This window comes from Gopherus flavomarginatus, chromosome 3 (genome assembly GCF_025201925.1).
Source record: "Gopherus flavomarginatus isolate rGopFla2 chromosome 3, rGopFla2.mat.asm, whole genome shotgun sequence".
Lineage (NCBI taxonomy): Eukaryota > Metazoa > Chordata > Testudines > Testudinidae > Gopherus > Gopherus flavomarginatus.
Window position 1 is genome coordinate 152,289,472 of NC_066619.1, and position 13,614 is coordinate 152,303,085.

A 13,614-nucleotide genomic window follows, 5' to 3' on the forward strand; every position below is an offset into this window, starting at 1 on the left:
TAAGACAACAGTCCTCACTGTGTATATAAATGATTGTGCTACTGATTGGTTAATTTACAATCTCCCCTAATTAAGGGGCAGCAAGTAGCCTGCCTAGAAAAGTAAGAGAACGTCTTACACCTCCTTACTTTCCCACATGGGTGCCAAAATTATGCTAATTGCAAGGCCTTCGCTGAAAGCTGAATACTAGACCTCAGTTTAGTTTTCGTGAAACCCCCCCTGCATAGGTATGCAACAGGATACAAATATATGACAATACACCCCCACCTACAAACTAGCAATCAACATCTGTCTGATTAGAGGCGCAGCTTTTCCCAGGGCCAGAGGTACTTTCCATGTGTTCATGTCTGATTATCTGAAACATTCCTGAAGGCTAGTGGATGGATCAGGTAAACTGCTTGCCATTGTTACACATCAGTATACAACAGGAGATACACCACATTCATTCAACCCCATTTAGAAGATTTAATTTTAAGAAGCAGAAGTACATTCATTACGTTCACATGAACAAATACAAAATTGTATTTTTTTTTAAACAAAGTATTTTGGTAGACCAGCTATTACTGGCAAAAAGCTTACATTTCTTACAAAAATATATATCTGTATATATACCTCTAAGTAGGATTATCTCTTTTCTCCACATTGCATAGTATTAAATATTCAACAATAAAATTAAAAAAAATAAAAATAAAAAAAGATTCAAATATTTATACTAAAAAAATCCATTTTTGACCTGTATATTGATTCTGAGCAATACAAATTAAAATTGTTTTGTTTAGAATGTATAAATATTAATAAGGTTTAATATTAAATAGCTGCAAGCTGACAAATCCTTGGTCTGTGTGTGTTTCTCTCCCCCTTCACGAGGGAAGCAGTGCTGGGTTCTTCTCATGGACATCAACCTCCTTGTATTCTTGGTTGTTGGCTTGCCTCTCCTTCTTGTTTTGGTACCTGGAAATATGAAGATCAGAGAGGTTGTTAAACCATTGCCTCCAGAGAAAAAACAATGAAACACATAACTGTGCCTGAAAGAAAAGGCTACTTAGCAGTACTAGCATTTATTCCACTTCTCCATAGAAGCTTCCATCCTACAAGGTTGCTGAGCAAGAAACTTCCCTGTTCAACAAAGTACATAAGCACTTTCTTAAATCCCATGAAGAGCTGGATTTCTGCTGGCTGGCTAGAGCTTATGTTCAACAACTGAACCACGAAAATCATCAGCTAACCATAGACCTGAATTTTAAACCACAGCAGATACAACATGCCTCCAGCAGAAGTGTTGACCTTTAGGGCAGTTGTTTTCTTTTTCTAAGTTTGGTTAGTAAAGGGATGCCTCCGTCTTAGTATTCTTGCCCTTGGAATTTTTTGGAACTCCAGCACGTTGCTAGAAATGAGGAGGTGTGCACACAAAGAACCCACAGAATTTAACTGCAAACATCACCCAGAGGCTAGGTAAGACACCTGCAGGAGCCCAAGATTAAACAATCTTGCTATTTGAAAGATCACATATTACACATTAGAAGTTGTGTATTTAATGCTGAGAAATCATGTTATCTTCCCCTATGCTATTCCTTTGAATTTTAAAGCACAACAAATTAGGTCATCTTGAGTTACATTGGAACACTTCATATAACCCTAGGGAAAGAGGAAGAGACTTGCTGTCACTTAACCACCCATAGTTTGGGGAGGCTGCCTGAACTGGCATCAGAGCTGTGGTCTTCAACCCGGGAGTGATGTGAACCTCCCTCTCTCAGCCATTCTGCACTATATATAAAAATACCAATTGGCCTGGAGATGGAGAACCTTGACTGCTAAACAAACATCCCATGCTCCCAACTTAGATAGCTTATTAAAGAACAATTGGTTTAATGGTTATGGTTGGACCAACCTAGTAATTAGATGAAGGTGGTTATTTGCTATTAACCCCTTTTTATTCTTTTTGCTTATTTATTTAGATTAATAATCTAAAGTGGAAATCTGACTGGTCTGGATGTTTCATCACCAGGAGTCAGAACCAGAGACTGAGCTAAGTCTGTGACTCATCTAGTGGTGATTCCTTAGAAGTGCCCCTAGAGTCCTCACAGAGAAGGGTGAGCCCACACTTCCTGCTGTCCGGATTGTGGGCATGACCCCAGATGCTTTTCATTCTAGTTTCTCTCTCTATTCGGTGGATAGAGCTGTGCCTGAGGAATACAGGTGCATTGTTTGAACGAGTGCTAGTCATGATGTCAACAATGTATCATACATTTTAGCAAAAAACACAGTTTCATTTACAATCGTGTAGCCAAAGCAAACATAATTAATCCGCCCTTTTCAAAAGTAAAGTAAATAAGTGCAGCGTAGTAAGTGTGCACGGTATCCGAAAAACTTAATGTAATCAAACAGAAAAATATATACATAAATCTCAATGTGACTTCTTTGTGAACATCTCATCTGACATCTTCGTTAAAACCAAAGCTTCTCACCCTAGCTGGAGAAGCTGAGTCAAATTTTGAGCACACAGTAAAATATGAGAGCGCCTTACCATTTGTAGAAGTAGTATGATGCAACCAAGATTGCAATGAGGAAAAATAGGGTTAAAATAATGGTCAGTGCCAAATATTCTTTGCTCAGGTGCTGCGTGAGCAGTTCCGAATGCACACATCGGACCCCGGAGAAGCCTACATCACACCTGAAAAAACAATGGAAGTCACTGTTATAGAAAAATGTACTGTGCTGATTTGAAACCCAATGTCACTATGGATGATTATGGATGGGGAAGCTCTGGAAAATTTCCTGCAGAGAACAATCATGCCATGGCACATGCAAGACCAGATGATCTAACAGCCCTTTTCCATTTCTAATTTCTAGGATTAAATTGGTTTCTCAATAAACCCCACTGCTCTAGCATCTCTGGGAAGAGGGTAATGCCTTCATAAGATATCCAGGATCTTATCCTACAGTCATGCAGAGGTAAAGCTCATAAAGAAACAATGGGCTGTTTTGCCCAAACCAGGCTTGAGAAGTCAGATGCTGTATGTAGAAGTTGTCGGGCACATTTTCCTCTCTCTTGCACTGGTGTAAATCCAGAGAGTTACTCCTCATTTACACCAGCATAAGTGACCTACATGTTGCCCCAATGATTGACCAATGACTATTTTAAGATCTATAATAATGGGCCATCCTATGTGCACTTGCCATTATTTTGGTTTTTCCCTCTCAGGCCCCAATTCAGCAAGATATTTAAGCATGTGCCTAAGTTTATGCACATGCATAGTCCAATCGACTGCAGTCAGTTCATGAATTCAAGTCCCATTGAAGTCAAGGGGATTACTCATATGCTTAAATACTTGCTGCATCAGGGCCCTAAATTGCTTTTGATTTTCATGTGACAGAGTCTGAAAGCAGGTGAAAGGAGAGATCACAGCCAGTTTATGCAATTGCGTGTAATTCATGTTTGCACTCACACTCAGGGAGAAATGCAAAATGGCATTCTACAAATTTCCTCTTACCTGCAGTAATGCTGATCTAAATCCACAAGGTACATGCACTGTCCGTGGAAGCAGTAGTCTTGCATTTCAGCCTTGCATTTGGCTATCCCGACTTGAGCCACCCGCGGGCTATTCTCCGTCTGAACTGGAAGCAGATTTGGTTAATGGTTCGTTAGTCTTTTTTCCAATCATTGTGCCTGCATTTCTTAACACTGCTCAGGGTTTCTCTGTACCATTTGCATTTATTCTTATGAAACCTAGGCTACGGCTGAAATTTTCAAAGCCAATTCCCGTTAAAATAAACAGGGATTAGGCAACTAAACCCTTGAGATGGGCATTGAAAATCCCACCCTGATTGTTTTTTCTATTGGGAATTCTGGACACAAGACACAAGAGTAGCTATATCAGTGGATACTGTACCACAGTGAATTGTTTTCTGAGGCCTAATTATTTAACACTTTTGGTTTCATAAAAGGCAGTAGAGACTCAGGGTTGGATCCTGCCAGATGTTTTGTACCTTTCGGAACTCTTCTGAGCCCCAGAATCTTGCAGGCCCTAAAATATTAACTCTGTTTTTAAAAATGTGGCTTCTAATTTATGGGCCATTTTTTCAAAAGGGCTCAACTCCCGCTGAGAAAAATGGGAATTGCCAGACGCTGAAGACTTTTGCTGAACGGGCCACGTTTTTAAAGAGGCAGCGTTAAAACGTCGTACTTACTCAGCGCTGTTGTACAGTTTTCCATTTCATTTGGTTCACATAACGGGATCACTGTTGTGCCAAAGACAGCTTGCAATAGATAAAAGCCTACGGGACAGACAAATAACAAAAATTCCTATTAATAGTGCAAAGAAAAACAGCATTGAAGGAATCTCTTCTAGTATTTGGAGTACTTGTTAGTTTGAGAGAGTTTCTTTCTAGAGTTTAAACACAATCTCAACATAAGCCTACTAATATAGCCAGAGAATAGATACAGGTATAGTCCTTAGGATCAGCCAATCCAAACACAAATATTAAAATGCAATAATCAATAATAAAACCACAATGTTAAAGGTGTATGGCCCCAATTCAGCAAAGTACATAGTAATAGGAATAGGAATTAATGTAAGCCTGTGTTTAACTGCTAGGTTCAGTAGGGATGAATTTAAATATGTGCTTAAATGCTTTGTTGAACTGGGGTTCTATGAATGAGAAGGGCAGCAGGATTTGACCCATGCTCTGACTGCAATCTTAGTGGTATGAACCTCATGGACATGCAACCTGACTATGGAAAAACACTTAAGCACATGCTGAAATCCCATGGACTTCAATGGGACTCAAGCACATGCTTAGACATTTTGCCGAACTGGGGCTATGGATCTCACACTGATCGAACTAAGTACCAAATGCCACGCTGGGATATACACACTCCATTGAGGCAACAGGAATGCGTCACACAACATTTGCACCCAAAATATGAGAAAGTTCACATCTTCGCTGCCATTTACCGTTTAAAACTTTGGCTGATCTCCTAAATAAATTTGTTTTTAAATGCTAGGCTCCCATTCCCAGGGCTTGATCAATTGAAGTTAATGGGGAGACTAATCTTGTTAGAGCTCGTAAACCAAGCAAGATCAAGGTTGGTCAATAACTGAAGTTTTAAAAGGAAATCTCAGATGCTGCAGGAAGTGTTGGTGATTCAGCAGATGGCACTCTTTCTGCTGACTCAGAATTGAACCAACACCCTACTGTGGGGCTTAGGGGACACCATCTGCTCAGATAATGCCTGGGTGAAAGCTGGTCACTAAGGGTTTGATTTTGTATACCACACACAGTTATCATGCCTGAGCCCACAAATAAGGTATTTGCTCATTCAAGTGGCTAGTTAGATACTTACCTGGCCATCTACGCACATAAAAATCCCATTTGTGCATGCAATCACATGTAGGTGGGGATTATCAGTATTGCCTAAGGAAGTCAGGCACTCAGCCACCACTGAACATGAATGGGTGTTAGGCGCCTAACTCCCTTCACTGCCTTAGAAAATTCCAGCTGTATTTGCACGTGTATTGGTTTGTGAACCATTTAGAAATAGGAACAAGATCCCAGGAAAAGTATCACTCGTCTCTGGCTCTGTAGTTTAAACGGGGTACATTTCCCTTCAGTTCACCTCCAGAAAGCCATGTAGTGCAGTATGGCTGACACGGAATGGCTGTTGCATTTACATAGCAGAGGTGGCCACATTATAGCAGTGAGGGGAAATCCTAGAGACAGTTTGTAAAGCACTCTGACATCCTTCGAGTTATAAGGTGCTGCCCACGTACAGATTTCAGGTATTCTATGGAATGTGCATCCCTGCACAGGTTTCTATACTAATCCTTCCAAATATTCGGAATATTCGTGATGAATAAGCAATCTTTGCCCCAACTGGTCATGAAATCCGCTTTGCTAACACTTTTGCTGTGGTCACAAGCTAACCCGTTCATGAACTGTTTAACTGTCAGCCCCATTCCATTGGAGTCTGTAATTTCTGTCTTTGCCTTTGGGCTGCTAGCATCTTTCGACTTGTCAGGTCATGCGTGCCTAATGAAGGGAGCGTGCCCTCGTAATTTCTCGATCCTCCTTTTTATTAAACTTCCAGTTATTAGAAAGTTTTGTTATGTTTCAGCCACGTCAGTTCCAGAATGATTATGGACTTCCTGCTGCCACTCCATTTTATACTATTGCTAATTCGCTTCCCTGTTCTACTTCATGTCAATTAACAGGGCTTTTCTAAGTGCTATGTATTTAACATTAGCCATGGAGTTGTATCAATTCTGTCCCTCTTAAAATATATATTTGCCACTTTCTATTCTGAAACACAATATTTTAATGAAAAAATTAGACTATTCCTCCACTTACATCTTCAGCTAGTATAACTAGTGTCATGGGAAAAGTGGGCGTAGATACCTATTTTCCCAGAGGCAGGAAAAAGCCATTAGAACAGTGTTATGTCACAGTAAAACAAAGAATTGTTTGTTTTTTGGTTTTTTTAAACATTAAAAATATTCCAAATCAATTAAAAAAGTAAATCCTGCCAAGATTATTCAGCCAAAACGCCCGTTGAGTGAGATGGGAGCAGGGAAGGGCTCCAGGTGGGTTTCCTCTACGGGTGGGTTTTTCAAAGGCACTATGTGTTGGCCATTGACTTCAATGGGATCATTTGACTGAGTGGAGCAGAATTAGCCACAGCACTTTTGACCAAAAAACAACCCCTCCCCCCACCCCTCAAAAAACCCTGACCTTCTGAATGAATTCCCATTTAGGAACAAAAAGCCAGATCATCAACTGGCATCAATCAATGTTGCTGCGTTTATTACAGTATAGCTATGTTTATTTACACCAGCTGAAGACCTGGGCCAAAACACAGACCAAATCTTGAGCTCCTTCCCCAAGTAAGTCTCCCCCTGAATGGGAGGTTTACCTGTACGAGATCCTTGACTCACAATGCTTGCCCCTGGGAGTTGGGTATTGATGCCGAGATTTTCAAGAGTGCTCGACATTGGTCTAACTCTGCTGCCATTGAAATCCAAGGTAGTGAGTAGGGTGTTCATAAGCATCCCACTCACACCACTGCACCACAGGGTAATGTTGAATGTATACATTTTGAAGCAGGCATCTCTCCAATACACAGTACCCCAACTCTCATCTCACTTAAACCCACAAAAATTCTGTGAATATAAGAGACCAGCTTCATCTGTTCCACAGAGTCTCTAGAGACTAGCACAAGCCAAATTCTGCCTTATAGGTTCACACAGACAACCCCACTGATGCCAAGGGGGGCTGTGCATATGTACCAGAAAGCGGAATTTAACCCAAGAGGCTCCAGATCCTTTGTAGACATTAGGCTCTGTTTGCTGAATAGGAAAAATAATAGGTATGATTCTGATTTTATTTACACTACTGTAAATCCAGAATGACTCTGCTAAAATTGAGCTTTCCGATGGATTTACACCAGTGTAAATGACAGCAAAACCTGGCCTTACTAAAAACCCTAACTAAAGAGTGGGAAATCCCTGTATGTGTAAAAGCTGCAACTTCCTTTAGTCCTGAATGATGTACCAAGTGTCTCCTAGAAACACTTCCCTTCAATGTGGCCCAGTACTGTACATCCTCAGACAGTGAACACATGCATATTTAAGCAACAGAGAGACAAAATAAACCACCAGTGTCAGATCCCAGATTAAAACTTGTCACATTCTGCCTATGCAGAATAGCTGATGGGCTCCTTCCTTAGGCGACTGCAGATAAGTGGGGGAAATAAGTTCATTACAAACGCACAACATGGCAAATACATTTTCAGATACACCTTTGTATCTTCTGGCATGCGGACAAAATTCTCCTCCCCAATCTGCACCGGGGATCTTTGTTGCACATTCTGGCCTTTTCCCATGCACGTAATTCCCAATGACGTCAATGGGATTGCAAAGGAGATCCGGGGTGTGAATGAGGGATTTGAATTGTAGATCGAAGTGGAGAGCCTTTCCCATAATGATTACTTGCTGGCGACTGTTAATTTCACAATGCGCATGTGTCTATTGCTGCTATGGTGAGCGTCGAATGAGGAATCTAGGAAAGGTGGGGCCCTGTTTGTATTAATACCTTGATCAGTAAGCAAATACTGTTATCTTGTACTGGAGAGTGTAGTGGGATGGTGGGTATTTATTACTGGTTCACTGGAATGTTACTTTTACACTTATTGCTGCCTGGCTGGAATGTAAATGGAATGCTTTTCCTGCTTTACGAAAGTTTAGCATTGTCATACTCGCAGGCTGCCTTACAGGAATCTTACTGCTATTGACTAAGTGTGGGGTGAAGAGAATCAGACCAAGGGTGGAATACCAGAGATTTTCCATAATACCCGTGCAATACACAACAAATACCGAGAGTGGTCAGTATGGTCTTAGGTAAACGTAATTCTAATATGTTTCAATTACAATCGTCCTGATTCTCAGTTATTTATGTCACATCCGTCCACCAAATTTAAACCCATTTTAAGGCAATATAGGCCAATCTTTTTATTTTTGAAATAGTTTCTCAGATGTCATTTTTCCTAGTCATTAGTAATATACTAATTGAACATGGAGGAACATTCCTGACCATGGTTAGCCAGGTCACATCCCCACGTTTCAGTACAGTACAAGAGAAAGCTATGCACACAGAAATCACTGTGTGCCCCTGACTCAGCTGTGCAAATTCCAAACATACATGTGTAAATCAGGTAGTTGTGTAGACACAGCTAGTATTTGGCGGCATAAGTTAGGCAGGCACAAATGAGTGTGTTTTACTACTAAGTTCTGGGCCATGCTGTGTAGCAGTTGGTTCACAGAAGGCATAATTCAACTAATCATTTTATTTCAATTGCAACTTGATCTTACACCCATTGAAATCAATAGCAAAACTGACTTTGACGACAAAAGGGGGCAGGATTGGGCCCATTAAAAGTAACTATTTTATATTGTCCACACTTAGGATGTGCTGTCCGAATTCCTCCCTGTGCACCTCTGGGAAAGTGTCTTTGGGAAAAGTTTCCACTGTCGGAACGTGTTAATTTATATGTTAATTAGCACATTTGCATATCATTACATTTGGCTGTAGATTAGTGCTGATGAGCTAATATTTTAATTCAGTGCAATCTGGTGCATCTTTAAGTGGGGATTACGGGCAATCAAATGGAGGGCATTATCACCGTGATGCTAGCAGATCAAGTGCCAGCTCATGTCAGCATCACCTGGCCTCACTGAATGCTGACAAATGCATAGTTGCCTGGGTCATCTCGGTGTTCGTATTGTCAACATAGATATTAGAGTTATAAGAATGTGCTTAAACCTTATGGAATGCTTGTTGGATGCTGCATGTTGTAGCTGTATCCCATGTTATAAGGTAATGTTTAAGAGTTTGTTCTGTAACTATGAACATGTTTGCCAAGACTGTAAAACCACACAGTCAGGACAGAAGCATTACCAAACGTGAAATAACCCCTCTTGTGGTTATCTCCTCCCCAACAAAAAAAGGCCTGTAGACACTATAGAATGTGGAGCACCAGTAGACAAGGGACTTTGCTGATTGCTTCCCCACGTCTCTGAAGAGGGTAGTGCACAAGCCCTCATCCCATCCCAGCATGAATGCTGGGGAAGGGGAAAAATCCCCATCAAGAAGGAATTATTATCCTGATGCTGCTTGAAGTCTGAGAGGTGAAGATTTCTAAGCATAAACAAGGGGTCCCCAGCTGTTTAGCTTGGGTTAGCCCTAAAGGACATAGAAAGCTTGCATATTATCGCAGCTACTATCTGTCAGAACCCAAGCCTACCTGCTTTAACCTTCTAAATAATGTTTCTTTTTCCTAGTTAATACATCTTTAGTTAGTTTTTTACAGGACTGGCTACAAGTGTTGTAGGAAAAATGAGCCTTTATCGCAGGGCTGCCCAATCAATGCTAATGATTCCTTTCCAGGTTTACCTTCTGGAACACAATTTCACCTTTACATTAGTGCTCTAAATCAGCTGAGGAATCGTTCAAGAGGTTTAAAGATTCTGGACCAAAACTCCTTAAATCACCAAGGGACAGACTATCAGACCCATACGCTCTTCAAGTAGCACCTTACTTCTACACGCAGCATCAAGGACTGACTGGGACAATCTCTGGGGGTAAGGAACTATTCAGCATGAACAAGAGGATCACCATGTGGCCCACAGTAATTTCTCTAAATAGTTTATAAGATTCTGCCACGAAATAGACTAGGGCTTAAGAGTGGCTACAGGAAAAACACATCCCCTCCAAAACGAGAGTATATTTCTGGGGGCACACTTTTCTTTCATAGACCTGAGTGAAATACTCTGACTTGCAGCGAGTAGCACCTTACTTCCACTGAAGTCAATGGATCCATTTGTAGAGTAACGCACAATTCAACTCAATTTAACGTGGCATATCGCACTCTGGCCCTCTGCGAGTAAGGGTGGTCAAATCTAGCCTTTTACGCATGCCAAAAGAGACATAGGTTCACAGATATTTGCAGAACACATTTCAATGTCATCCTTGTGCTGGAAACAGTCGATGCCCAGATTACAAAGGCCATGGCTTTATTTGTAATATGTTGGCAAATAAAATGGTTGTATAATAGCTGGAATGCAAAATGGCATGGAAGAAAATGTGGAAAACCGAAACTGATGAGCTCATGCTGAAATAGGCTTGGCAGATGATGAAACACCTACACTGTAATTAAGTGCTGCAATGAAGTGGTTAAGCACCTTTGCGAAGGCTCAAAAGCACTAGACGTATGGTAACAATGGAATTCTGTTATTTAAGGTCTCAATTAACAACCCACTGTAGACATTTAAAGTAGACTTTGGAATTACAGAGCAATGAATGGCATTTTCAAACACTTTGGGCTCAGTTCTGCCCTCAGATACCTGGGCACAACTCCCACTGGGCCTGACTGTGATCTTCCTTGCACTAAAGTCAAGTCATGCTCTTAGCTGGTCAGTGTGCAGCAATAATCCTGGGTCACCACTACCATCGCCCAGCAAAGGTGCAGTACAAACATTTGTTTTTGCTCCATCAACATGGATCCCGGCTCTACACATGCACAGTTTAGGCTCCCAAGGCTTTGCCAAACTTTCAGACATACACTAAATTTATTACTGAAATGCACCGCACTGAAAAGGTGAAGAATCTAGACATCAGGGGAAACGGGTCACCGTTTTATTAGCAGAAGGCAGGGCTTTACCCTTCAGTATGTCCTGGGTAAAAACGCCCATTGAGGTTACTGTGAGTCAAAGACTGCAGGATCTTCTTGGAATGGGATCATGATTACACCATATTAAGAGGGCGGGATCCCATAGTCCTTACAGATGCAAAGCTCTCATTGAGGTCAATGGGAGTTTTGAGACTGCAAGGATGGCCCCAAGATTTTAAAAGCCCAGCTTGCTGCTCAGATCCCAAGAAATAGAGAGATGAGATGGGTGGAGAAACATCTTTTAGTGGACCAATCTCTGTTAATGGGAGAGAGAGAGAAGCTTTGCAGTCCAAGTTGGTCCAATAGAAGATCATTTCTTAGGAGGAGAGATAGCTCAGTGGTTTGTGCATTGGCCTGCTAAACCCAGGGTTTTAAGTTCAATCCTTGAGGGGGCCCACTTACGGATCTAGGGCAAAATCAGGCTTTGGTCCTGTTAGGGAAAGCAAGGGGCTGGACTCAATGACCTTTTAGGGTCTCTTCCAGCTCTATGAGACAGGTCTATCTCCACATATTAAACCACCTCTCTCTAATAACCTAGGACCAACAGGGCTACAGCTACCCTGCATACAGGAAATAACAGAACTGTTCCCCTCCCCCCAAGGGATTAATATTTTCTAAAACCATTAGGTGGTTGAAAACAAGGGAGAACTTGTGGACAACTACCAGGGCCAGCTCGGATACCCTCCCCTGTCACCTTACTTGCCCAAGCCATGCTGCTGCTTTCCATGGGGCCAGTCTCGGATCCAGACCAGTGCGGGTGAAATCCTGCCCTACACTTGCTAAAGCCTTTCCAGAAACCAGTGAGGCCTGCAAGACGGAACCTGCCCTCCGCGGTTTCACCACGGCCGCACCGCGGAGCCCGGCCGCCTGAGTCACTAGGAGCTCCCCGGCCGCCTGGCACGCGATGGAAAGGAAGCGCCGAGCAGGTGCCTGCTGGAAGGACACGCAGAGCCTTGTCATGCCCCTTCCTGCCTCCCGGGTGCCACGCTGCACCTGTGCCCCGCTCCCACGCGTGACAGCGGAGCACGCAGGGCGCCTGCAGCGGGCCGGGCCAGAGCTGCTCCAAGCCCCAGCCCCGGGGGCATGTGGCGCGCTGGGGAGCGCCCCGCTTACCCAGGCAAAGCAGCGCGCTCCGCATCCTCGGGGGGCAGCCGCCGGCGTCCATCCCGCTCCGCTCCGGATCCCGGGCTGGCGCTGCACGGGGCAGCCACTGAGCCAAGGAGAGTAGCAGCGGCCGGCTCCGTCGGCAGCGACAGGCTGGATGCAGCCCCGGCCGCCGCCGCCTCGCCCTTTATACCCTGCCGGGGAGGAGGTGGCTGGGCGGCGGAACCTGCGGGCTTGGAGTCCCAGGTGACGAAATCCCGGTCCCGGCCCCCTGGGGAGAATTGCTCCAGAGAGCGAGCCCCGGCCGGGGAATCCCTCCGCCCCCGGCTTCCCTCCCTGCCTGCCCCGCCCGAGCGAGAGCGCCCGGGGCCAGACCCCCAGCGGCGGGAGGGAGACATCCCGGCCCCGACCCAAGGCGACAGCCCCCTGCTGCTGCTGCCGCCGCCGCTGCTGGGGTGGCGAGAACCAGGCACCTGCCGCTGGGGTGGCGAGATCCAACCCCCTGCCGCTGGGGTGGCGAGATCCAGCCCCCTGCTGCTGCTGCCCGAGGGAGGAACTGCTGGCGGGAGGGCAGGAAGGAAACAGAAGCTTCCAAGGGCTGGAAATCAGCAGGCCAAATTCTGCTCTCAGTTACCCTGCAGTAGATCCGGAGTAATCCCCCCTCCCCAGGCAATGGATTTATTCCGGATTCACACCGTGGGAAATGAGAGCGGCCCCCTCCTCAGGTGGGTGGCTGCAATTCTGCTCCAAGGCCCCTGGCCTTCTGGAGACACTCCAGGGGCTTCCATGGAGTTGCTCTCACTTTACACCGGTATCGCTCAAGGTGGGAATGGACTCGGGATGTCCTTGGTCTCTGAAAGAATCAACCCAGTCAGTGCTTAGTTCGTGCCACAGCTGAGCTGGGCAGTTCATAGCCCTGGCACCCCTCGGGCTGCATCTCTTATGAATGCAAAAATATTGCTTGAGCCCCAGCACCTCTTTCATTATAAAGTAGAGCACTAAATACAGTGGAAACATTGGATCTGCCATTGTTTATTCTACTCCAGCAGGTCACTTCAGCAGTGACCTATACCTGGTGCTGGAGAGAGGAGCCCAAACTTCCCACCATGCACCTCACCCATTGCACAGCACTCTACTGCGGTGGTGGACAAGGAATTCCTTCCTGACCCTTGTCATCAGAGGCCCTGAAGCATGTGGGTTGATTGTATTTATTTTTAGCAAGCATTATTTTAAATATTATTATTGATGCTAATATTAGCCAGCCAGTTAAAGAACTCCAGCCTCAACAC

The 13,614-nt window shown here is 44.0% G+C and overlaps 1 protein-coding gene across 1 annotated transcript; it reads right to left on the reverse strand.

Moving 5' to 3' along the window:
- Positions 1-441: 441 nt before the first annotated feature.
- EREG (epiregulin) lies at positions 442-12,493 on the reverse strand. Its single transcript, XM_050945085.1, has 5 exons — positions 12,335-12,493; positions 4,189-4,275; positions 3,492-3,615; positions 2,525-2,671; positions 442-951 (listed from the first exon to the last, which is right to left on the reverse strand). Exons 1-5 carry the CDS (start codon positions 12,384-12,386, stop codon positions 861-863), a joined length of 501 nt encoding a protein of 166 aa, XP_050801042.1. The 5' UTR covers positions 12,387-12,493; the 3' UTR covers positions 442-860.
- Between the last annotated feature and the right edge of the window lie 1,121 nt (positions 12,494-13,614).